Genomic DNA, 27,466 nt, shown 5'->3' on the forward strand with positions numbered 1-27,466 from the left:
TTTTGATTTCCATTCAAAGTCGTTTTTTTATTCTCTTCTCTCGACAACTTGTCCCGTTGTGTCAAAAGCTTTACGCTAGATCTATTGTGGCCGCTCAAGCAACGGTGCAGAGATAATATCTACTGGTTAGAAAAGGGGGATACATTGATGTGGCAGAGGGCACTGACGAAAACATTGTAAAAAGACCACACAAAGTTTATCAGCTATTGAATTGCGCCTCCAAACCAACTCATTTATTCTTTGTTGCTCAAATGTTCAGCAGAAGTCAATTAGAGTGACCATTATTCCACTTCGGATAAACACTGGCTTCCAAGGAATATTCCTCCCGAGGATAAAAAATGTTCCTCTTCTTTTTGACCGTCTACGTCACAGGGTGTCAAAGTCCAGATCTGACCCAACACAACATTTTACGCGACCTGTGAAAGCAAATCACCCATGTCAAGTTGCATGATGCTTTCTAAAGTAAGACATTGAAAATATATTTAATTTATTCTCAACTTCTGATTTTAAAACTAGTTATTCATCCATTTGGTGTGCACTGATTATGTAATACGTGGGTGGGATTAAACATTTATATGGTTTTCCAAGATAACTATAACTACAATGTGGCCTGCTACAAAAATGTGTTTGCCTCGGCTGCTCTATGTCATAACAAAGACATCTCGGAGGCATCTAAAAAAAATTGTTATAAGATTTGATGTCTTAAATTTGCGTCTAAAATGGCAGAAGGGCAAAATAGTTTGGGAAAGATTAGAAAGAACACGACCTGAGGTGAACAATTTGAGTTTTTATTTGGGGAATGGTTCGCTTTTACTTTGAAATGAGACATTGTCTATCTTCATAAATATAAATGTTATTGAGCGGTTAGCATTGCTGCCTCACAGCAAGAAAGCCCCTGGTTTTGAGTCCAATCTCTTTTAACACCTGACTTTGGGGACTTTCTCTCATCTTTGGTTTCCTTCCACTACCACAAACACGCCAAGGGTAATTTCCAGTCTGCTTCATTGACCAAAGTGCTGACACAAGATCCCGATTCACAAGGGGGTGCGCTGGCCATTGCTCCTCCAGGACGGCTTCAACGCAGAGAACTCATTTAGCTTGAGAATGTACATGTGACAAATATTTGAAACATAAACGTTTTACAGTAGATTAGAATGCGGGTGATATTCTGACTAATAGGGTGTATTTTTGCAATGCTGTCTAAAAATTATGCTTGGATGAAAAAAAAATGGCAACATGCTAACACAGTGAAAAGGCACTCCTCCCCTACCCAGCGCAAATATAGGCATGGGTTGTTTTAATTGGTTTCTAAGGGTGAGCTCTCATGCTTTTTCATTCTCCTAAGGGAGAATCGGTCTGAAAAGATGGATGACGGAGGACCAAGCGGCATCCAAGGCCATTACTAGGACAATGCCGCACTACACTGGAGGAAGACGTGTGTGCCGTCCCTCATTTGATCTGTACCGTTCCAAAATCGAAAACTTTATGGATTTTGCTTGACGCCGTTTTCTGTCATTTGATTCAACTGTACTCATGATGTCTATCGGGGGGTTGTAAACAAATGTATCACAACAATCCTAAGAACCCTTCATCATCATTTGTTGTGAGTGGAGACCATTATATGCTCCAAAGCTATTAGTGGAACAGTACCCAACTGCATATTATTGAGGAAGAGGAAAAAAAAACCTTCAATTGGGTCATGCATATGCCAAATGGCCAAATTTACCACCCAGGGAGTTTTGGATAGCACATATGCGTTTGTGTGGTATTGCCTTCGCCATTTTGACATGCAATTCTCAAGTGCAAATGCAAATGAAATTAACAGCTGGCTATTACACTGTGTGCAACTAGCGGTCCAATCAAAAAAAAAAAAGAAAGTGGAGTAAAATTCAATTTGTGTGTTGTTATTCCGGAGAACTAAAGAACAAAATAGCTGCAGAGGAAAGAACTCCCTCTGTCGCCTACAGACGTTCTTTAGGCGTTAAATGTCATACAGTACTGTAAATGTCAAAGGTGGAAAGGAGAGGTGAAACGCTTCTTGTTTGTCCCTGCTGCGCTCCAGCTAAATTCTCCTTCCTGCTGTGAGTGCTTTTTCTACGACGTTTGCTTTTTAACTTCCACCAACATCTTGCCCCGAGGCCAGGATTTATGCCTCAATATGCACGCACTTGCAGGCAAAACAGCGCTAGCCCATCACCACCCAGTTTCTCACTCGCACACACACAATCCTCGGCTTGTTTCAAAGAGATAACCAAGTGAGTGCGGAAGGAGAGAGAGCGAACGAAATGACATTAACGAAAGGATTTATCAATGTGCTAGTGCCCCAATTATCCGCTACCTTCATTATGTATTCAGAAGGAGGAGCCAGAAGTCGCACTGTGGAAGTAAACTCAGGGCTCAAGCAAGTGTGGAATATGTATGGAGATGTATTTCACGGCATTTTAAAAAGGGAAAACTGGCTTTTTTTCCCCCTGGCAACTAGCCCCTCCCTCCAAATGAGATGACTATTCGGTCTAAAACACGCCAATGGATGGCTAGTGTGTGTGTGTGTGTGTGTGTGTGTGTGGAAAGGGTGGTCCCCAGAAGTGATGATCTAAAAAGGGGTCCCCAGAACACATTAAAAACATGTGTGTGTGTGCGCGTGTTTGTGTGTGTGTGTGTTTACATGAACAAAATGCTCTTCCCTTTGGTGAGCTTTGGTGACCCAGGTCAGAGTGAGACACCTTCACTCTTATGGATGGCAACAGATGGAAACACCGCAGTGTATATATGCCTCAGCCCACCCGGCCTGTCAGATGTTCGAGCGTATACACTCTTGGCGCTCGTGGTGGGACACAATGAACACACTCCACATTCACTTGGTTTACCCGTATGCACTTTCCAGGCAAACATATTCCGCTTTCCTTTGCTGCGGGGTGCGCCGGTCGGTCTACGCTGTGTGTATTCATCGTCACTAATCACATCAGTGTGTTTCAGATTTGTGGCGTGTCATGCGCGAATCGCCTCCTACTGGTCTGCCCATCTGTGTTGTGTTTGCCGTCACAGTAATGGCGTCGAAGATGTCGATCCACCCCATTGCCTTTAACCGTGGAACAATGATGCAGCAGAGTTCAACATTCTTCTCCTTTTAATGGTTCGCCTTTGGCGGTCAACCCAGCAAATGGTGGACTTGGGAGTGTGCCTACCGTCAGTTCAACCGCACTGCCCCCCCTTTGCCCACCTCCCTTATATAAAGCTGACATGTTTGAAATTTGGAATGTGGAGTTTCTGGGCAACATACACACACACACATACACGCAAAACAACAGGAGGAGGCGAAGAGTGAGTATATGTTCAATTTACAGGCTCGAGGATATGTTTCTTGTATCTGGTATTTCAAAAACTAAGCAGAGGAAGGTTTATATCGAAAAAGAAGAGTAAGTGATTGCGCAGAATACGATACAGGAATGTCCTTGTCTCAAATGCTGCTTAGATTTCAATTTTATGAAGACGATTCATGTCCACTAATGTGGATCTATATTCATGGAACTCATTCACTGCCATTCCTCAATTTATTCAGAAATTGAAAAGGATGGCGTGGAGCCCCATTCCTGATTTTGTTCAGGTTTAGGTTTTTCTTGCAGGTGGGGTGTCGATAAAGCGCTATTAGGATGTCTGTAGGGGTGTCGATAAAGCGCTATTATATGTTTATGTAGTCCTAAAACTCAATATTCTGTGGGTCTTGCAATTTGAGTGAAAATGACAAAAACCCTGGCGGTGGAGTGGATACATTTTTGCACGTCTGGCAGTGAATGAGTTAATGACATGATATTTGAAAGAAAAACGATTTCTGTGGCGGCTGGTGCGGTGTGTTTGTATTATGAAAGTAACCTGAATCTACCATGGTTGTGAAGCTCGCGTGTGATGCATTTTTGAACATTGCTTGGCAGTGAATGAGTTAATCGCTGGGCTGCATAGGGTGGTACCTTTGCTTATGGAATTAATTGGACATAAAAAAAAGACACAAATGTTTTTAGAGGACACTGACAGCTTTTGAAGCCGTATTTTGGAGCACGGCTATATGCTGCTTTATGCCAGGAACATGGCTCACCTTGGTGATTTTGGGGTGCGCACAGCGGCTGTTTCCCGTAGTGGCGTGCATCCAAGTGCTTTCTGTCGGAATGCATTCCTGCCTGAGGGAGCACTTTTTCTCTTGCACACACCAGCCACACTCAAACTTGGGGTTGGCCTTTAGACACATGCCACAGCTGTCTCTCAATGCGTAGCACTTATACAGGTGAGCTGTGGGAGACAGGAAGAACATTTTATGGCAGGGAAAGCCAAGATAAACAATCTGTAAGGCTTGAAGATTAAAAAAAAAATCTGATTAACTTTTCGTTAGCATTTCAAAAACGGGTTCAATGTCACCATCTAAAAGCAATATTTCCTCCCTAAATGCCCCAGGAATTGTACAGCGGAATCCTTTCTTCTCTCCGCTATTCCACCCCCAAATCCCATTGGTCACGGAGCAGCTTTAAAGCAACCCCGTACCAATTACTGTCTGCTAAACGACTCCGTCCTAATTACATTAACATATCAGAATTTTTGAAAATTTCTCATGCGACACAAGATGATTATCGTGATTGAGAAATAGGATAGGAGCCGGCAGGGAACTAAGATAGGCAAGAGGGGAAAAAATATCTTTGGGCCGTCACTTGCTGAGGCGTAATCGTGTATAAAACCCACAGAAAGGCTGAAAATGTGTTGAACAAGAAATATGTCGATGGAATGTGGTGACCTTGAAAGTACAAGTTTCAATCGTATTCTCAAGTCTTTGCGTATGGAAGGGCATAATGTGACGGAAGTGAAATAATGTGAGATAGTACATAACAGTTCAAACATAATAAGAAAATATGCTCCAATTATAAATGCCATTTCGCCAAAAACGACGCTTCTCTTTTGAGCTGCACTCATCAAACATTGACAGTCAGAGAAAAGCACGCTGATGTTTTACAGAGACGTGTCATCTGCTGACCATATTGACGGTGGCAATGATGTTACTTTACCACACAGCGGGGGGACGTTATGCCCTCCAGCCTCCTGCTGCACTATATGCTCCGTAATAATTTTGCAGCTGGCACTGTAAAGACACACCTACTAGCAATTACATCCAGCAGACATTATCTCATTGTCTGCATCTAGGGTGGCGAAAAGGAGTATGTCTTTCACCTTAAACATTAGCGTTCTTGAGTTGGCAGGCTAAGAAGATGTGGCGTCATTCAGTTTTAATCATATAGTCGCAAAATAAAAGGCTTTTGACCGGACGCACTTGTCAAGAGCAGTTTTAAATGTACACAGAGTCATGTTGATTATGGGACAGTATGGTGAGCAGGTGTCGTATACGGAAATTGAGTCACAAAGAATGTAGAGAGAAATTGTTTCTTTACTAGTCCAGAATAAAAACGCTTTTCGAAACCGTGTGTACGCAATAATGTCACTGATGCCTCATATGCCATGGAGTTGTGTGCGGGTAGCATGAGATCAGTTCCCGCGAATGACTGGCGACGAGTTCAGGGTGTAGTGTCCTTCCTAATGTAAGCTGGAAGAGGGTCTGGCAACGCCAATGTCAGGATCAGCCAATGATTGCGAATGCAAAACTCCTTACCTTTAATATTATATGGGTTGTCAATGTTAAAATTGCCATTCCAAACCACAGACAAATCCACCGGCAGGTCACTGATGTCATTGCCGTCGTAGGTATACTGAAAGGTGAGAAGATGAAGAAAAAAATAGTCCGTCAAAATTCACATTCATATGAAATTCTGTGCCTTTTTTTTCTCGAGAGACAGATTTCAGAGTTTGTGACAAGAAGGTGCCAAAATAAAAAGGCAATCCAGTCAAGACGGCTGCTGGTAGCAATGCGCTAACCTGCGCTGCTCCCCCGAGTTGAAGGGCCATAAAAATGACTGATGAGAGACAGGCTATATTGTGATTTTAACACGCAGCGCATTCAGGCTGCCTGGCAAAGCACAGAGTTGATTAAGAGATTGTAATCCTCACTGCCGGATGACTCACTCCATTCAGTGATAAATGAAAAGCCTAATATATCTTCCACAATAACATTCACATCTAATTTCATTTTTTTTTGCATCCTGAACTAATAAGAGCTGAAATGTAATTGACTCTTTGGCGGCATAATCACTTTCATGGAATGACTTGAAATGAGACAACAAAATTCCAAAGCAGCAACGCGATGGCAAGACATACAGCAATCTGTCTCATGAGAGATTCATAAATCATGAATGCTGAATATCATACACAGATAAAATGCTGTTAATAACTTTTACTAAATTCCCCCCGCCAACCGACAACCTCCACCCTCGGCTAATACCGTTTGGGTTAAGTGTTAAGCATGCGTGACGCCATGTTAGTTTATGCTAGCATGTGATGTAGGTTAGCATGCCACCTAATATATTTGATGAGCCTCGTGTTTTTTTTTGTTGTTGTTTTGTTTCATGTTTAATATTCTTTCGTGTTTACGTACAGTTGTCTGTGTGTGACACTGACAGGCCTTAGCCAATGGCGAGGAAGACTTTCCATGCTAACCTAATGCCTCTGTCAGTCAAAGGCAAGCCCCTCACTGTCACTACCACTGCTATGGTCACTACCTTCAGTGGCCCCCAGGATGAGAGATAGCAGGACTATTATCTTGGACAAGAGTGGCGATAAAATCCCAATGTGAAATCCATGCTATGCGCCTCGAGCGACTGCACAACACGGGCCTATTTTCACAACAACTTTGCCACCGTTTGATATCAACCACTCCGATGTGATATTGTGGAGATTTATCGTGACATCAGTAACAATAGTGAATTGGAATGTATTTGAAAAGGGGAATGGGGGGGAGGCCCTCAAGTACAATAAATGTGTATAGGAAAGATAAGAAAATGAGAGCGAGGACATACCAATGTCACAATGTGCGAGTGGCTGATTAATTCATTCTGCACGTTTGCGATTGGATGATTTACACCGAGCGAGCTCTAAAGGCATTGCGATATTCAAATTAGGGAGAATGTCTCTCATACATCTCATGGGAACTCTGAGGTTGTGCTTGGAATTGTATTCCATTTTTTTAAAACAGACTTGCCGCTTGTATGTGAAGGACAAGTGATCATTTCCTCAAAATGTTTGGAAGGCTAGGTGTGTTTTGGCAAGGACCCTTTTAGGATTGCGGGTTTTATCATATGCTACGGTTGAGGACTTTATGCCGCAGTTTTACTTCAAAATAGTTCAAACTGATCCATCAACATCACCATCAAAAATTGAGCAGTAGCAATAGTAATAATTGAGATGGATCTTAGAGGTACTGTACTGTCATCCTTGTGTTTCTACCAGGTCAAAATTGCTTCATCATTTTGTAACCGCAAGACAAAATCAGCAGCATTAGTGTCTTGGTCTTGTACCAATAAAGGCAGATCGTCAAAATGAAAAATGAGAAGGAAAAAAAAAAGGAACGTCAGATGGTGAACGAGCCAGAGGAAGCCAAAGTGAAGTGAGGTGCGGTGATAAAAGCTTCAAAGAGCAACGGGGCGGCAAACCGGGAAAGGGTGAAAGGATAACACAGCAGCAAGGGTGAAGGAGACATGGCCAAGCCCAAGATGGATCGAGAGAGGTTATTGTGCGTTATTCTGTGGACACTATTCATTTACACGTGGAATAAGAGGCTGCGTCTGAGCCATAAATGGCTGAGCTGGTGGGCCCTAAAGTGAAATTGGCATTTTCAATTTGTTCCCTGACATGTCTGGCTCCGTGCTCTTTTCACACTCCTCTTTTTCCTCTCCCTTCCTCCCTCCCTCTCGTTATTTCCTCCCTCTGCTTCTTAACAAACGGGTTCTGATGAGAATCCCATTCTTTCTCCCCTGCCTTCGTCACACGAGGCCCACCAACAAACACAGAGAACATTTCTTTCTGACCCACAGAAAACTTTGTTTACAACGCATGCCGTAAAAAAAAAAAAAGGGGGGGGGGCATGGGGTTCGACAGTGAAGTAATCACATCTGGACAGGAAATAAAATTATACAACATAAAAACACCAGACTCCCCCCCCCCCACCACCACACACACATTTGGATGGCAGATGATTTTTTTTTGTCCTCTAACAATTTTTTGAATGTGTCTTCGCCTCATACCCCCAAGAGACCACCCAGCACGCTTGGGAAAGTAAACTACTATATAAGAATGTTTGGAGTTGATGAGCTTCAAATTGTTCACATCTGATTCATGTATGTCCCTTAAAAAATGGAAACAAAAACAAAACCATGTGAGTAAATTGATGTTGCGTTATTTGGATTTTCATGTAAAGACTTTAAAAGCTCAAAATGTTTTGCAACGTGCCTTAAGTTGTAAAAAAAATAGGGTTTAGAAAACCGAGAATTGAAATGCAAATGCCTGACAGATGACTTGAATGGAATTTAAGGAAAGGGAAAGCTGCTATTTTTAACTCATTCACTGCCAGACGATGTGTCCACTCCAGTGCCAGGGTTTTTGTCATTTTCACTCAAATTGCAGGACCCGCAGAATATTGAATTGTAGGATTACATAAACATTTTAGAAACCTTAGATTCCTAATTTCCTAAATTATATGGGTCTGGAGCTATCTGAGCTTGAAATGAGGGAGGCTGCACAAAATACAATATATACATATTGATTTATATAGCACTTTAACAACAGCTGAAGCTGTAAAAAAGCGCTAACAAGGCAACAGCTGCTCCCTCGTGGAAGGGAAAAACATTGCCGGAGGTCTGACCAGTGCTTTATCGGCACCCCCCGCAAGAAAAAAAAACAACACTCGAACACATTCGGGAATTGCGCTCCACGTCAAACTTTTCAATTCCTGAATAAATTCGGTAATGGCAGCGAATGAGTTCAAAAAAAAAAACACAAAAAAACAGTCTGAGTAAATTGACTGCTTATTCAGATTTTTATGTAAAGGCCACATACACTGCATGTGCCATAGCGGAATCCACACGCCTGCCTGTAGCCGTTTTTCCCTATGCACAGGTGTTTAGGGTTTAACATCCACCATCGGGAGAGGCTACGTGAGAGGAGAAGCAGGAATCTGCTTGAACATGTCTGTCCCCTCCCAAGTACATCAATATGTAACGCCGCAACCAGTATGTGTGGGCATCTGTGTTTAATAGGCATTGGAGGCATCAGAGAGGTTATGTTACGATCCGATGCTCATTTTCTCTCATTGCACCAAAGGCTTATTCAACTTTCATACCGCACCGCTTGTTTTTTTTTTCCTCAACACATACAGAGAATACGCGTCGCGCATGGCCACGGCAGAAGCAATTTCTAAAATGGAAATATAAACATGACACAGGTTATTTCGAGAAAGGTCAGGATTTACATGTGCAATGAGAAAAGAAAAAAAAAATAAAGAGAAAGAGTCTCACCAGCCGGAAACCAAATGAAATGAGAGTACTATTATTGAAGCAAAGAGAGAGTTGGAGATGTAAAGCGTAGCTCCGAAATGTGCCCGTATGAGTGGCGGTGCAAAGAAAAGCTTAGATAGATGGCCAATGGCGACAGGTAACAAGTAACATTCGGTACATCGGCACCTTCTGTGAGGGTCACAGCCTGATAATTAGTCATGTTGAAGGTGTGTGTGCCAGCGAGACTGCTAAAAATACCAAACCAGCCCAGGGCAAACTCAGAGCCGAGATCGAGTTGGTTCTGAACACTCTCTCTTCTCAAGGTGACGAGGGGAAAAAAATCTGACCTCTTGTAAACCATCACGCTATATTCATGTAGTCACAGGAACATACATGCAAGTAGACCACCGGACTGTGTGTTTTGAATTAGGCTACCGCGCCTTCCTTTTGCATGCGCACGCACAATGCTGATGTGGCCTCCCAATCAATGATCAAGTGGTAATCCCTCCTATAGCTCAGCATGCGTGTATGTGTGTGTGTATGCGTGCGCGTGTGTCTGTGCGTGCGCATGTGTGTGTGTATGGGTGTGTTCCGCCACCCATATATGAAGGATCAGGCTCTGTTAAATCAGCGGCAGCTCATAATGGAGGCCTGTTAGCCCGTGCTAATCGCTAATGCTAACAGGATTGGAGCATGGCTGGACCCGGTTACCCGGCTTATCTCTTGCACACACAAGAGGAAGCGGACCACACACGCACAATTCATGGCATAAAAAAGAGAGCATGGCGGGGATAGAAATGCTGGCTTCAGGGGAAAAAAAACACGGTCATATGCATTAAACTTGTGTATGGTTTACAAACGTGTTATATGTGCTCAGTCCTCCCCTCCCGCATCCGTCAACCAAGATTCTTATTATCATCATCATCATCAAGTAAATGCTCTGTTTATTCACAATTAGAACAAATAGAAGAATTAACGTGATACCATTGGGGTCAACGCTATGGATGGAAAAATAGTACTGTATTTTCCGGTGTATAAGGGGCACCCAAAAACCTTAATTTTCTTAAAAAGATAACCCTGCACCTTATATGCAGGGGCGCCTTATATGTGAAGTAATATTTAGCCACAACAGGTCTCACAACGACTGTCAGCAGCCACTGACTCCATTTCCCCCGTAAAAAAAGTAGTGCATAACCCCAGCCTCTACTGTAGCTCCGTTTAATGTGGTGAGCCTTATATTTGGAAAACATTTTATACTTATACGTTATATTTGGAAAGCACTCTTTGCTCATTGCCTTATAGTCCAATGCACCGTATATATGGAAACGGTTTGAAAATACACCATTCATTGGGGGTGCGCTTTATACTCCGGTGAGCCTTACACACCGGAAAATACAGTAATTGATGAGTTGATTGACTAATTGTTGATTGTGTCATTTGCATGGAATTGATTGTGGATGACTAATGTATGGAAATGATTGTGGATGACTAATGTATTGAATGAACTGAAAAGTAAGTTCATTGCATATCTTCGGCCAGCAAGCGCAACTCATCCATTCTCATCAGGGGAGAATCCACGAAGGCTGATGAACAAAAAAAACAAGTCTACTCGGTTGGAAACCAGAGCTCAGAACATTCATTGTGTTTACCTCACCCCTCAATTGCTACCTTGAATAAAGTAAGATCTTAATGACCAACTTTTCAACAAGGTTCACAGTCACATAGAGAAGATGAGAATAGAATTGAAGAGAATGCAAATCTCTGACAGCATAACAGGAAAAGATCATGGTGCGAACTTCTTGCTCATCTAATTGGCCATCAAGAGCTGATACAGATTGGTGGGAGAGTGCTGCGAAAGGGTAAAGCAAAGTCAAGTAAAGGTCACAGATTACTACAAATAGATGATGAGACAGTGGACGGGTGGATGAGCTGACATGTGTTGAGAGCTTCACGGCAATTAATCTTTATTTATCAAGGAAATGGGAGGGAAATACTCTTCAACTGTTATAAAGGGGGGAGGATGGGCAGGCGTTCAACCAATAAACGGAAGGAAAGAGGAAGATTATGTCGATAGACGGACGGACCGACGGATGGACGGACCGACAGACCGTGGGGGGATAAATTCTATGATGTATGTTTGTCGTATCGCATATGACTTTTGTACAATCAATTATATTGATTGACAGTTTTTCACACATGACTAATGATCCCCATATTTGCCAACTCTGGATCCAACTTTACTGTATGACTGCCACCTTTCTCCTCCTATCCCTCTTCTCTTTTCTGTGTACGTGCACAATAGCTGAACAGTGGTGTGCACAGATCGGAGCGGCTGTCTCCATTGCCCAACTGCAATTTATCATCATTTTATCTCCCCTAATTGGATGCCATCAGGACCCCTGATACTTCCCCATCTCTGCTTTAGCTAACAGCTGCTCTCCCAACATACACACAAATAACGCACAGGCACACATGCTATCCTAAACTAGATTTTATTCTCATTCCCGTATCCCTCCACCGCCCTCCACCTTTGATTTCTCCTTCTCCCCTTACCGGCGAAGGAGTCAGAGAAAGAAGGTGATGGAGTGCCCCAACGGTTTATCAGATGGGAGGAAATGGTGTAAGGCCCACACAGATGTTATCTCTCCACTCATTCCAGCCCTCAAGGGAGAAAACTCAATGAAGAATAAAGAGGGTAAAGGGAGCTAAAAAATGGGGAGAAACAAGGGGCAGATGGGAAGAGAGTGAGGAAAAAGTCTTGAACTCATCCAACTGTCTTCCCATAACTCTGACCTCCACGCTCTACTCAACTGTGGTCCATCGGGTTTTTCTGACCCCCGGAATGTTGCCTCTGCGCAGGGATCGTGCGAACCGGTCTTTATTTCGCTCTTTTAACCTGCCCGCCACTCTTGAGCACAATATCCCAGCCCACTGCCCTCTCATTGGCTCTTTCCCCCGTGGGGCCTTGACCTCGAATTGGCCCACACAGCAGAAACCTTCCTGGGTTGAGTCAACAAAAGATTGAGATGGCATCTTGTTATTTTAGTTGCTGTTGACTGGCGTTAAGTGTTATCATAGTACTTGGGAACAAAAAAATGGAACAGTCATATTGATATTTCCCCATCTAAGCAGTTATGGATCGCCGAGACGCAACCTGATCAGTACACAGCTCGTGTTATACGATCGTGTATCAAGTGTGCCGCATACATTTCTGCAGTCATTGGCAGTATGATGTTAGGGGATACCACATGGGGGTATTGGGTTATTACAGTCAGTGGAAAGGAGGCAAAGACTAGGAAAGTCACCCTTAAAAATGATCTGAATGTGGTCATAGTGTACATCTCGGCTCTATCCTTTCGGATTGTGTTTGAAAGAGATGAGATTGAGTTCTTGCCTCAGGAGATACTTTTGAGACAATTTTATTTCTTTACATTCTATCATCTTTTTTTCCACCCCTCTCTTGTTCTTTCAAGAGCACTACTCCTCTAACTTCTCTATTCATTCATACTCCAATTTCACCAGTCGGACTTGTTGAGTCCATCTAGATTTTACAGTGTCTACTGTTACTTCTTTCTTCCCTCTCCATTCAGACAATCTCTCACCACTGATTTGGGCGTCCATTTAAGACTTTCTCAGTAACGGCTCTTTTACACCCGATAGGAGTACAGTTTAAAAAAAAAAATCCAGTCTTTCCTCTTCGGCACCATTCCTCGCACGGAGGCGTGCTTCTCAAACACAAGGCTAAATTGTGGATTAGCATCCTCGTGTTTATTGATCGGTAGCCCCCAACGCTCCAGCCTTGTAAGCGGTGGTCTATTGGAACCAGACACATGTTCAAAGTCATCCTGGGGTCCATAGCCTTGGGCGTACCGAAGGGTGTGGCGCAGACACACACAAGGCAAATGAATAACTCATATCATCTTCACCTTGAGTCTTGACTCAAGAAGATAAATGATATATTTTTTTAAATATGGTATGTCATGGGTAACCGTGTAACACAAAGTGGACAACGGCTTGAGTTGAAGTAAACACACAGCAGGAATAAGGAGGTTTGTTCGCTGAGTATTCAAGCTAGTCGTTAGCAATTGACTGAATAATATTTTGTTTTGGAAGCATTTATCTGGAAAGTATATCGGTAATTAAATAAAGCGGAGACTGTCTGTCTAGGATTAATCAAAAATACATTTACCAAAGAATAATGAATCACGTTCTTTGGCCATGCATAAAATGTGCCATCATTTAAAAGAGACATAATGATTTAATTGATCGTTATAAATGTAATTGTGAAGAATATGCAAATTTTCCCATTGTGGGACGATTAAAGGTTTTCTGATTCTGATTGTGGTGTAGTACTAACTGCACTACATAAATAGATTGTATTATATGTATCGTATGACTATGAAGCAATGAGGCAAAATGGAGGGACGTACTTCACTGCTAAGCGGCAATGCTAATTCGGTCTCAACTGGTTTGTGATGTGAGAACAACATGGCTGCCGACATCCCCTTCACAACTGCAAAATTGCGCTGAATAATACTTAAAAAGTTTATTCGTGTCATACATCTGAAAATAAGACTTAACATTGTGCTAAATAAGAAAGTTCGATACAATCTCTCACTAGCTTTGGAAATGCTCACCTATTGAATGTTGAGTTACATCCAAGATTCAATAAGAAATTCAAATGATGGACAAGCATAGTTCGAATCAATCGATTTCCAACCGCACCGAACCTCAACAATGTGTCGTAGATCAGTTATTGATCTTAAGAAAGGCAGAAAGCGCCCACCGTTTTTCAAGGGCTAATTGTGGTCATTTCTGAAATGTAATTGGGTGTAAAGTATGCCAACTCTATCCAGCTATCTGTTTTTCCCCGGCCTGTACACCACACAGGCTCCTCCGCATCAATACTTGGCCGTGAAGTCAGGCTGCGGCAGCTAATTGCTAGCGAGGGAGAAGCGCTGACAACTCAAAGCTAATTAGTGCGGGCAGCATGTTGAGGCTTTTGTGGAAATTAAATAGAGAAAGTTGGCTAGGTTGAGGTTTTGGTGCTGGTCTTTAACACAAACCATCAACAGTTAATACAAAATTACACCTCAATGTGGACAAGGCTGTCAGTAACTAATTAGCTCTGCCGTCAACATTTGCCATTAGCCCACCCTCAAAACTGTCAACATTGCTTCGTGTGTTACTCTCCTGACAACGCACCTATACTATGTACACCCCATGCTCACGTGTGTGTGAGAAACTAGAAAGAGGCACAAAGGAAGGCTGGCAGGAAAGAGAACATCTAACAGAAGAGGGAGTCGAAAGAAAGATGGGCTCTCGAGGCGGAGTGCCGAAAGAAGAGTGAAGTATCGAGTCAACGTGTAAACAAGATCAATCCGCTCCAAACTAGCTTCACAGGCGCACTCGTTCTTCGCATTTTCAGCCTCAGTGGAGCACAGCGCTAGCTAGCGCTTATCTGTCATGCTAGTTTGAGGCTTCACACACAAACACACCAACTCTTACACACGTCACCTGGATTTCTACACAAATAAATGGTTTTGTCTACCTGAGCAAAGATGAGTGTTTCTTTTTTTGCCTTGGATTTATTCAGCAATTTATCAAATACTTGCTTTGAACGGTACTTCATTTTGGCTTCTTACAATAAAAGCACAACTGTTGGCGGTTGACCTTTTTTCTTCTTTCAATAAAACTCAATTTTCCTTTCTTTTTTTATACTTAATGTATAATAACCATAATAGCAATTTGCCATGGTGAAGAGAGGAACAATTATGGGAACAGCCACTCAATGTTCTCAGAAGGTGTCCCACTCTCCTAAGTGGAGCATTATTAAAAGTCTGTCCAAGGTGAAATAAGGTCGCAAGTCCAAGCCAAAACAACGAGTTTTCAGAGTGGTCATTAGATGGAGGTGGCCATTATCCAAACCCTAATTTGCTAATTGTGCTCAGCCTTATGATTTAGTTAACAATTGGCATTCAGTGGCTGAAAGCAAAACTATTTAGTGACGGTCCGAGGTATAAGTTGTTATCCTGAACAGCACTTTTGTTTTTGTCACAATGCCATGCTCACAATGGTGTTTTATGCAAACAGAAACAAATACAAACTGCAAAACTGGGTCTCTAGACATCATCGCTAAGCAACATCCGTGTTTGTTTGTGTTTTTTTTTTTTTTTATCATCTCACTCACCGCTGTCTTCTGGCACTGGATAGACGAGCTGTTGAAGCGCAGGGCGGGGACACTGTACGTCTCCCCTTGGATGTGGAATACACACTCGTAGTTCCTCTGTCCTGATTGCGGTTGGGGAAGATTTTTGGCAGCTAAGGTGATGGGCTTGGTCACCCCCACTGGGATGTAGATCTGCGTTGATGGTAGAATCTGGGGGCAATCCTGTAGTGGGAGACAATGTTATTTAGCGCTATTTAAAAATAAAACAATAATAATAATAATAAAAAGAAAAAATATAGATATACAGTGATAACTCGGCTTCCGAACGCTTTAGCTCACGAACGTTTCGCCTCACGGACATTAAATTCGCGAACATATAGTCTCGGCTGACAAACTAGTTTCTGGCAGACGAACCAAACCACACGGCGCCACGGTGGCTGGTGGACTAGTTTTTGGCGGATGAACAACAAACCACATGGTCGAACAGCGCCACGGTGGCTGGCGGACTAGTTTTCGTCACCCCCTGTCTTTGAGTGCGGACGTGGTTTGTTATAAAGTGGAGTACTTTTGCTATTATGGGACCGAAAAAGACCCCACCACAAGCTAGTGTTAAGCCAAAGAAGACACAAAAGAAAATTACAGTCGAGCAGAAGGAGATCATCGAAAAACACAAATGAGGTGTGCGTTTGTGTGATTTAGCGTACCAGTACCAGTACGCTAAGTCGACCATTGCTACCATCCTTAAGAACAAGGATGCTATTAAGGGTGCGTGTGTGGCTAAGGTTGCTTCCGTGTTGTCTAAGCAAGGGTCTCAGGCAATAGAAGAGGTTGAAAAACGTATGTTGGATTTACAAAAAGCAGCTAGCAGGGGACAGTGTGAGTGAGGCTACTGTTGCCGAGAAAGCACGGCAACTTCACTCGGATAACATCAAGAGGCGACTACATCAACAACCATCACAAATATAAATAAAACAACTTTATTATACAGTAAAGTTTATGTCTTTAATTAGAATACAATAGCACATTTATTATACATAAAATTAGGTATATTTAGTGTAGTTTTAAGGCTTATTTAGTAGATTATTATGTTTTATGGGGACTTGGGAACGGATTATACTCATTTTAATGGTTTTATATGGGAAATAAATGTTTGTAAGGTGAACTTTTCGCCTGACACACACTTTCTGGGAATAATTACGTTTGTGAGCTGAGGTATCACTGTATATAACAACTGAAATCATTCACTTCTTACGCCGCTGTCAGTGAATCTCACTTCTTTTTTATTCTGAGCTGTTGAACATTAGAGGCTACAGAGCATCCCCGGGGCTATACACCACAAAGCAGTAGTTTGTTCATTATCCTGCTTAGCCCGGCCGGGCCTTGTGTGTCAGATTACACAAACACTAGTGCAACATACGTATAATGAGAGAAGGATCCTAGTGAAAGGAGTGAACCGTGCGCCATTTGATGTACAGTACAGGATGCCCGTCGGGAGCAGTACAGTGAGAGTGCGTGGGAAGACAAGGCATAGTTTAATTGATAGAACTGAGTGAATTATGATGTCGAGTTAGTTGTTTGTCAGGGTGAAAAAAGCAATTGCAAACGAAGTTTGTCTGAGGTTTTTTTTTTTTTTTTCATTGTGTTCCTTGCCATGCTGTCCGAGTTTCATCTACATGCCTTTCAAACTACTGCAAAAAATGATAATTCACGATCCCCCGGAGTATTGGACAGTTCCTCAATATTTCGAGATACGTATAGGATAATAGTGAGAGGATGTGACTATTCACAACACAATAACACAAGGTGAGTTTATTTGTATAATGGGACCATCCCCAGTAACTGGCTATAAAGCCAAAGCATAAACACTGAAAAGGAAGTAAGGGTGACCTAGATAAAATGCAGCAAAATATCCCAACTTTTTTAACTTTTGCTCTTCTCAGCCAAGTAACCAGATGGTTTTGATTACCCCAAGTGCGCTTATTTACTTTGCTAGCCAAGGGCAGTGCTGACATTTATGTGATTGAAGATAAAAATATTGAGAGATCTCATAACCAATCCCTTTTTTATTCTCCATGATTCTTTCTTCCACTTGCCAAAATATTGAGGGAAATACTGTATACATCCAAATTTGTGGGGAACGTTTGGGGAAGGCCCTTTTCTACGCCAGTTCGACTGGGTCTCAACAACAAGTTTTGGGGTCGAACAACTTCAGAGCCCTGATCTTTTGTGTTGGATAAGGTAAAAACATTCACTTACGACTCCCGTGTCATTCAAAACATGCCTGCAATAGCCTGACCTCAATGTTATTATTATTTTTTTACTAATCTCTGCCAGTTTGGATTGAACATTGCCACAAGCATTCTAAAAACAGAAGCAGCAAAATTCAATGGAACAAGTGTTCACTTGGGCAAATGAGATAATCTACACTTGCAGGTGAGCTCAACACCTTTTAACAAGCGGCAAGTGCAGATAACGAGACAGTCGGCTGACACGTTAGTGTGGCTGTGTGTGCATGTGTATGCCTGCTCACTGATATGCTAGTGGTGTGATATTCTCCAACACACAACAAAATAAAAATAAAATGAGGAGATATGTTGGCGGGGAGGGTGAGTAGTGCAGAGTTTCAGAATGAAGACCAAAGCCTGATGCGAATAATATATAAATAAATAAATGTATGAAGCCAAAAGAGTTCCGAAGGCTTTGGCTGAGCTTGACTAGATATAAATTAATACAGCACCAAAAACACTGCGCATATGTAATGAAGCTGGTTGTCTGGTCGTTTTTTTTTTATCTTCCTCAAACCCCCTCTTCCCTCCCAAAGTCCATCCATAATTAATTATCTGCCTCTGTGATGTGGGGACTATAGATCAGGGTGGAGAAAAAAATAACATACTAAATAATGAAGTAAAGGGATATGGGGAACCCTGGGGAGGGATGAGATGGCACGAATGGTCACAAAGGATCGGACCGAGGGGCGCATTGGTACAAATACTGTAATCAGGACGGGTGCACAGATGTGGATTTGTATCCATGACAAAGGGGTAGAAAACTGGATGATCCAAATTTCTACTGTCGATTTTCCACACTCCCAAAACCTGTGATGAAGTTCTACAGATGCACACTTACCCCACCCAACACCCCCTTAAAAAAGGGATTGGGGTAACCGGTCAATCACAGTTATGTAATATCATGAATTCATGATAAATTTTAAATCTTAGATACATTTTTAATGGTAATAAAATAGTACTTTGAGACACATGAGATGTGATTCGGGAGATTTTTCAAATATGAGCATCAAACTATGATTGGCTAGTCACTAGCCAATCATAGTTTGCGAAAATTGCTCTGATCACAATCCGCTAGTGACGAGAGCATACTGGCCAGAGCTAGCATACTGTATCGATAGCAAATTTATTGTGTTGATTTCAAAGCGGTTTTTATAATGGATGGAAATGGATTTGTTTGGTGATTTACTGTTAAAGCCATTTTCAAGCCGGACTTTTCAAGACAAAATGGACATTACTAAGCAAGGTCGGTCAGTTATTTCCTGGCTAATGGTACCCTCTAGCGGATGTGTAGTAAATAACACCACACTTTTCAGTCTGGATTGATTCAGACCTAGCACTACTGAAGGCCTAGCGATGAAAATCACTGCTTTAAAGAAACACTGGAGCGCGACATTATCAAAAAAATGAGCCGTTGTGTCTTAGCTATACATCAGTGTCCGTGTGCGCGCATGCAAAAAAGGCCTGAACCCGGAGGTCGTCTCATTAGCGGGCAGAAAGCAGAAAGATGTTCTGCGACCGGCTCAACACTTAATGTGAGGAAGGTGCGAGGAAAAAAAAGAGAGAGAGAGCGGCAGAACAACTTAATAAGGCTGCAACATGTAGAACAGTGCAGGAGCGAGCGAAGCAGAGGAAGAAATGGGACTTTGAACCTTGAAAGGGACTACTGAGATTGTCCGCCTACGCCCTTCGCTTCCGAGCAGAACAGAGCGGGAGTACCGCGCAAAGATCAGGAGTGAAAGGGAAAACAGACCGAGCCGAGGAAATCACAGAGTAGAGAACCAAGAGTTGGAAACAAGACAAGCTGCAAACAAACCGGGGCAATCAACGTGTGTCATGAATGTTATTTATCTGCAGGTGATCAAAGTCTCACCGAGCGTAGGTTTGACTTCATTCAGTCACGTGTGCAACTTCTATTGGCGCATGCGCTAGCGTCATACGTGTTGATTTCATCTTGTACGGTCTAATCTTTTATTCTTGACAGACAGGCAAACCTACACAGTTGATCCTCTTCAACATACATGTAGGCCATGAAAAAATGTGCTTTTTTTTCCGCCGGTGAGACTCTTTGTTTGCTCCTTGTGGGTTTTTTTTTTGCGTGGGGGGGCTGGCACACTATTATCATGCTAACCCAGATATGTCAGCAGTAATCATGCCGTATGCTATTCAAAGACAAACTTTGATTTAAGAGGTACAGTGTGACGTCTGCAAGCAATGACTCTTTCTCAGCGCCGTATTTCATTTCTGAAGGATGAGTCAAAAATAATGAGCCAAGCTCGTGTTTGAGATGATTGGTATGGACTGCCGTTATGTTTTGGGTTTGCTTCAAGAGCTCACAAATCATGTAGGCCATGAAGAAATGTGCTGTATGTATCGCAGTCGAAAGCTTTTAATTTTACTCTGTGTGACACGCTGCGCTTGCAACGTACGCTCTTAACTGGAAACAGTCAGCTTTCAATTTCACATTCAGCACCATTACCGAATTTATTTGGGAATTGAAAATCAAACCCGAACTTCCAAGAAAATGCTGGTCAGACCTCTGGTAATGTATTTCCCAGCCACGAGGGGGCAGCATTTACCATTTGTACAGTTGCCCCCATTTCAAGCTCAGATAACTCCACACGCATATAACTTAGGAATTAATGTTTTTTTTCTGATGAAAGAACAGACTCTAAGGTTTCTTACGTTGCAATGAATGTTTATGTCGTCCTAACATTGAATATTCTGTGGGTAGTGCAATTTGAGTGGAAATGACAAAAACCCTGGAACTGGAGTGGACACATTTTTGCACATTGTCTGGCAGTGAATGAGTTAAATCCAACTCTAACTACATTTCAACGTTTTCAAACAAAATCCAAACGTGAATGTTACTGCAATATGAATTTGCGGCAGCAGACTTGGGGGAGTGTCGATGACTTTGCTGATGACTTTAGCAAAATGGTGACAACGCGACACGGGTCAAATCGTCTTGTAAGACTGAAAGACGCATTCATGACTGAGCCGACTGTGTAACACCCCGACCCCTTTTTGCAATACGTCTGCATCCCAGCAGGCAGTCACTGCTACCTATTATCATATTCTTCCCTCCTTTTGAGTTTGTTTTTCCTCCGGCTCACATTGCGGTAGTCCACGAACATCATCCCCCCTCCACCAAACCACTCAGTGACTGTGCAGTTATCTCGTCCTCTTGCTCTGATAGAGAAAATGCAAAATTCATCTGTGTTCACATTAGGCGGGCTTGCAGAGATGCAGATTTAATACAACCTGAATAATTAAACCACGGGGACCTGTGACTGACACAGAGACACACTCACATTAATACACACTTATGCGTGTCCTGAACCTATGATGTTACTAAATTTGTTTGCCTGGATATTCCCGCTTATATAATTCTTCTTGAGGCTCACAGTGATCTAGTGCAGTATATAACACGAATGCTAGCACGCTTGCTTTACTCATCCTGTACAATAGCACGTGAGAAGTCAACAAACTCATAATGAAAATTTAGCTCAGTAGGTATCCAAATGAACCACACCACAAATGATTTATAGTCTCACTTTTGCTTTGGTTAATTCCATGACAGACTAGCAAAAATGATGGCAAAGAGGCAAAGTGTCAAATAATTATTACACACCCGACTAACCATCCTGGTTGGAGATGATCACATGATATTGCTTGTCCAATCAGTGCTGCGGGAAATTTAGTTTGCTTAGTAGTGAAAGTGGGACTGTTGTAAAAGTATGTCATAAAAACTACAAATGAATAAATAAATAAATAAATAAATGTACAAAGGAATGAAAAACTACATAAAAAAAACACAAATAATACATACATACATATATACACAAATAATAATGTCTTGACATTGAACTCATTCACTGCCATTCTCGAATTTATTCGGGAATTGAAAAGCATGATGTGAATTGTTCGGGTTTTGTTTTTTCTTGTGGGGGGATGCGTTTAATGCTTCAGAAAGACCTCTGGCAATTTTTTCCCCTCCCCTGCATTTCAAGCTCAGATAAATCCAGACCCATATAATTTAGGAATTAGCTATTTCTCTGATGAAAGAAGAGAGTCGAAGAAGAAGAGAGATGTTTATGTAGTCGTGAAGGTCAATATTCTGTAGGTCCTGCAATTTCAGTAAAAATGACAACAACCCTGGCACTGGAGTGGACACATTTTTTGCGCATTAACTGGCAGTTAATGCGCAAATTTCCTTTTTCTGTTTGTCAGGAAAAATGTTTTTTTTTTAATTAATGTATTGAATTAAAAAAAAAAAGTCATATTTTTGTTTTGAATTAATAAAAGGTTCGGTGAATGTGCATATGAATTGGTTTGGTACCTCTAACCAAGTTATAAACCACTGATATAAGGGTTGATTGTTTAGTTAGTTTTCTGTGTGGAAAAATGCACACGATGACATCAATGGCCAAAAAGATGAAAACCACACAATACACAGCGTGCTATTCATAAAATACAAATACAGTTAATCCCTTTCATAATCCTCTATTAAAACATACTGTGTGGAAGAGTGCCAAATCCAGGCACAACTTTCCAGGAGTGAAATTACTGCCTACGAGTATCTCAAGTACGCTTTCGCGGCTTGACGGCTTGACGGATCGAGGTGGTGCACCGCTACCAAACCAAGGGTTAAACATTGGCTAGCTACGATCCAATGACAATCCATCTGGCAGAGCTGGTAAGTGCTTACTTCAAGTCTCCATTTGCCCATGCCTTCTCCTACCCGCCCTCCTCTCTCGCTCTCTCGCTCTCTCGCTCGCTCTCCAACCACAAGCAGCATTTGCAAAATACATTGCGTCACATTGACTTTATCTGTTGCTTGTGACAGTTCCTTAACGTGGTGTCTTGCTATTGTCTTCTTCCACCAGACATTTCATTGTGTTTATACCCATCTGGTTTTAATTATGGCCGCTATGTCTGTCTTTGGTCTGTCAAAACAAAAAACAAAACAGGCTAGATTGCAGGCTAGTTTTGGTAAAAGCGAAGTGCAGGGGTAGTTTATAACTCGCCTCCATTTTGGTTCTTCATCGATTTATTCTCCCCTGTTTATATTTCTTAAAATACGGCAATTATCTTGTTCATATTTAACAGGAGTACGCGTGCAGAGAATGACCCGCTTTGAGGTGACGGAACAAACCCAAACAAAATGTTCCCAAACAAGGACATCTGATTCTTTGCAGCGAAAATCTATGTGAAAACAAGAGGAAGGAAGCCGAAAAAAGAAAATGGTGAAACTTGAGCTCAAAAACCTTTGCAATGGTGCTCACAGCACTGAGTGACAGCACCTACAACACGATACGCTTACAAACGTAGCGCAGCGAGAAAGGACGGATGTTATCCTAGAAAGACAAAGAGTAGGAAGATATAAATGTCGGGTATCATTCACCCGGCATTCTTCAACCTCGACTACCTTCTGCCGAACCCACATGGACTCCCGCAGCCTTGAGCTGCTTGTTGTGCTTTGCTCTGAGAAGAACCAGTCATACGAGTGCATGTGTGACCGCTTATATGCGCACAAACGCAGTAGAGCCCCCTCAAGTGGCCTTGGTTTACCACGTGTGTGTGTGTGGGGGGGGGGGGGGGGGTTCCTACCCTGTTCCTTATGTGAGTATCAGCTAGAGTAAACTGAGTGTGCCAGAATGTCACGGTCTGAGGCCTTCACACCCCTGTCGCAAATAGCCCTGTCACTTCAGCTATAGCGTGTGTATAGAGTGTGCGTGTGCATCTGTGTATGTGCTTGTGGGTGTGAGAGAGAGAGAAAGAGAAAGAGTGGGGGAGGGAGAAAGTGAGATAGAGAAGGAAAGAGAGAGAAAGAGGAAGAGAGAGGGAGAAAGAGAGATAGAGAAAGAAAGAGAGAGAAAAAAGAGAGAGAAAAATAGAGAGAGAAAAATAGAGAGAGCGAGAGATAGAGAAAGAGAGGGGGAGGGAGAAAACGAGAGAGAGAGAGAGAGAGAGAGAGAGAGAGAGAGAGAGAGAGAGAGAGAGAGAGAGAGAGAGAGAGGGAGAGAAAGATTCAGCGAGAGAAAGAGAGATAGAGTGAGATTCAGATCTATTCATAGAATAGATAGAGTAAAAAGTGCAAAAGAGGGAAAAAGAAAGAGACTAGAGATTGAGAGAATAGGGAGAAGGAGAGAGAGAAAGAGAGGGGGAGAGACAGCGAAAGAAAGAGAAAAGTGGGTAAAAAGAAAGAAAGAGAGAACATGAGAGAGAGGAAGGAGCAAGAGGAAGAGGGATAGAGATAGAGAAAGAAATAAAAGAGAGAAAATGAAAGAGAGAGAAAGAGAGCGAGAGAGAGAGAGAAAGAGAGAGAGAGCAAGAGAAAGAGGGGGGGAGAAAGTGAGAGAGAAAGAGAGAAAGACTCAGCGAGAGAAAGAGAGACAGTGAGAGATTAAGACAGAGAATAGAGAGAGTAAAAAAGAGCGAGAGGGAAAGAAAGACTAGAGATTGAGAGAATAGAAAAAGAGAGAAAGAGACAGAGAGAAAGAAAGAGGGATGGAGAGAGGGAGAGAGAGAGAGAGGATAGTGGGAGAGACAGAGAATATAGATAGATATGGATATATAGATATAGATATATGAGATAGAGATAGAAAGAGATATAGAGAATAGAAAGAGAGAAAGAGACAGAGAAAGAAAAAAAAACAAAGAAAGAAAGAACGAGAGATAAGATAGAAAAGAAAAGTGAGAGAGATAGAGAGAGAGACAGAGAGAGTTAAAAAGTAGTTCCATAGTTGTTGAAGAATGTGTGGGTCGCCTGTGAGCTATAAGTGTATGCGCTTATTTAAGGGTGTGAAAGACAGAACGACAGAGACCGAGAAAATGCGCTCACGTTTTGTTCCCGAGCGCAGACTATATGGAGCCTGCGCTCATGTAGTGTCAAGGAGCAATGAGTCATACGTTCGTTCACATTACATTGCTGTAATTGGCAACAGATAGGAGCACTTTTCGACTGAGAGCATGCGTCGACCGGGATCATTTCTGAGACGAACGATTTAGCCATTCGTGTGTGGAACCGACGTGCATCTTTGCGTGCGTTGAAGTGTCTTGAACATTGATGCAAAGTGATGGAAAGCAGGTGATGGAGTAGTAAACGCAGATGCCCTAAATTGCCCTCCACTATGTGATATAAATGTTGCACTAAATACAGTAAAGTCTCGTTATATCGATATTCAAGGGAGTCCGAAAAAATATCGATATAACCGGGACTATCGATATATCCGACCCTCTTTGCATGTAATTTTTTCCGTGCGTGCATAGAAATAGTATCGATATAACCGGGAATATCGATATATCCGATATCGATATAACGAGACTTTACTGTATTATAGCTTGCTGTTGTTAAAAGACAAACTGTGTCACTTTACTTCAAAAAAAAAATAAACAGTTGTTTATTCATTTTGGGTGTGAATAGAGTTGTCAGAAAGTGCCTTATATATGGGAAAAAAAAACAAAACAAAAATAAGTCATTTTTTGAAGGTAGACCTTATAGTGCGGAAAATGTTGTAGTGGTATCTTCAATAAAACCAAAACAATTCTGGACCAAGTAGAGATCTCAAGTGGTGTTACTAATACAGTACACAAAGCTGACCGGTGTTACGAGCACCAAACAATCTCTGCAACGGACGAATGACTATGAATCTGTGGTATCCCCAGAGTTTCCGCTGGCAGGATACAATTAAGCCTTGCCTTGTTTGCTCATGCAAGACCGAACTGTGTTTTGCAGCCAAACACACATTGAGGCATGTCTTAACATAACTGAGTCCAAATAGCTAAGTAACAATGTGACTGGCACGTGATTTTCATTCCAAGGGCAGGTGAAGTGAGGGGCAGAAAGTGACGGTGGAAGAAAAGAGTACTGGAAATGATAACAGAGTAAAGTGAAGTGAAGAAATGAAACCCCATCCCCCGCTCATTGCCTTTCTCTCCTGTAATTTTCCACCTGGTTGCCCCCTAATTCCAGATTCTGCTTGTTGTGTCATCAGGGGTATTACTGATTCATTCATATTTGATTTGAAAATGCAACTCATTATATTCATTTCACCCTCACGCTAACTTCATCTGTTTCTTTCCACCCCCTCCCCCACTTTTTTTTTTTTTTGCTGCATTCCCTCCAGAAAAAGCAACTAAACATCAAGTAGGATTGTTAAGCTTCTCTTTATCAGGTCGTTGTTCGCTTTCAAAAGATATTAAATCGCCATCCGCTCAAACACAAAGTTGACAGTGACGATGCGAAGCGCAAGAAGAGACAGAAGGGGTGGACTTTGGAATTTATGTTGCCATAGAAACACAGACTGAGAAAGCTCAAAGGAAACGAGAAGGAATGGGAAACAAATTAAGTGTGACACTTGACGAACGAAAACATTTGATGCGAATTTATCATCGGCGGTTGGGCAAATGAAGCCAGGGAGAGATGCGATGATTGCATGACATTAGAGCAGTGTAAAACTCAATTGTGGTGTTCAGCAAGGAGGGGTAGCGAGTTTCCTGTTTTCCTGTCAAAGAAAAGCTGGATGACATATCTGCTACCCAATGAAACCTAGGACCACTGTTTGTTTTGGAATTGAAGGTGAAACTTAGGATAATGTCAGTCCAACATTAAAGGACAACCGACACCATTTTTTTTGTTTCCTAACTGACAGAAAAAAGCTTTATAGCATCTAAAATACCCAAAACATGCAGGCTGATATTTTTAGTCAAATGCAAAACACCAATAAAAATGACTTAAAGTGTGCTAAAACTGCAAAAAAATTGAGCTGTGAATTGGGCATTTTCAGAAAGTCCCGCCCCCAGTTCGTGACATCACGCCAAGACATAAATGTTTGCAATCGATTAAAGAAGTCCTTCCGTATCAATTCGAGCCGTCAGGACTCCAATGAAGCATTCCAGAAAATGCACAAGATGGCGCCCAAGCTCCGTTGGAAATGGGCTGATTCGTCTGCTGGGAATTTGTGTCAACTAGTATCAAATAGTAGTCTTGGTGCAACACACAACGATTCACCATCTCGTTATTTATGTGTTTTCCTTCTAATTTCGCCATCAAGACAGATCAACACAAAGTTTTCAGACCAAACAAAGTACCCAAAATGCATTGTGTCGCTTTCTCGGTCAGGGGTGTTCCTGACGTGACATCACGTCAGGAATCGTCACCAACTCGAAAACAAGACTTCATGAATATTCAGCGCGAGTCTTAAAACGTAAAATATAGCTATATGCCGTGGAATCTTTGTAAAATACGCTCAGTAGAAGTCATTTGAAGTAATTCTACAAATTATGGACACAACTTGTCGTCGGTTGTCCTTCAAGGTGCACGCAGGTGTGTGAATGCTAAGTATCCCAAACACAGACACACAAGCTGCCGATGGAGCCGAGTGTTCATTCACCACCTGCACAAAATCTCCCATTCAGTCAAAGAGCACGGAAGGCAAAGGAGAGGTGAGGGAGGAAGAAGGGCTGAATGCGATGAGAGCGCTGGAGACAGAGAAAGAGGGGGGAAAAAAAAGATGGGCCTCGCAGAAGGGAGGGATACGTCTAGCCTACAGGAAGAAGTGTACCGGTTGGGCCACAGAGAGTGCGACTAA

At 42.2% G+C, this 27,466-nt stretch overlaps 1 protein-coding gene across 2 annotated transcripts in view; it reads right to left on the minus strand.

Annotated features, from left to right (window-relative positions):
* Positions 1-27,466, minus strand: part of plxna1b (plexin A1b) — a 164,269-nt gene that overhangs the window by 37,754 nt on the left and 99,049 nt on the right. For both annotated transcript variants that reach the window (XM_089010316.1, XM_089010315.1), the window contains exons 10-12: positions 15,607-15,807; positions 5,645-5,741; positions 4,091-4,281 (exon numbers count right to left, since the gene is read on the minus strand). In XM_089010316.1, coding sequence (XP_088866442.1) covers positions 4,091-4,281; positions 5,645-5,741; positions 15,607-15,807 — 489 coding nt within the window. The remainder of the gene's footprint in view (positions 1-4,090; positions 4,282-5,644; positions 5,742-15,606; positions 15,808-27,466) is intronic.

Source organism: Hippocampus bargibanti, linkage group LG12 (genome assembly GCF_051943395.1).
Source record: "Hippocampus bargibanti isolate YZ-2025 linkage group LG12, ASM5194339v1, whole genome shotgun sequence".
Taxonomy (NCBI): domain Eukaryota; kingdom Metazoa; phylum Chordata; class Actinopteri; order Syngnathiformes; family Syngnathidae; genus Hippocampus; species Hippocampus bargibanti.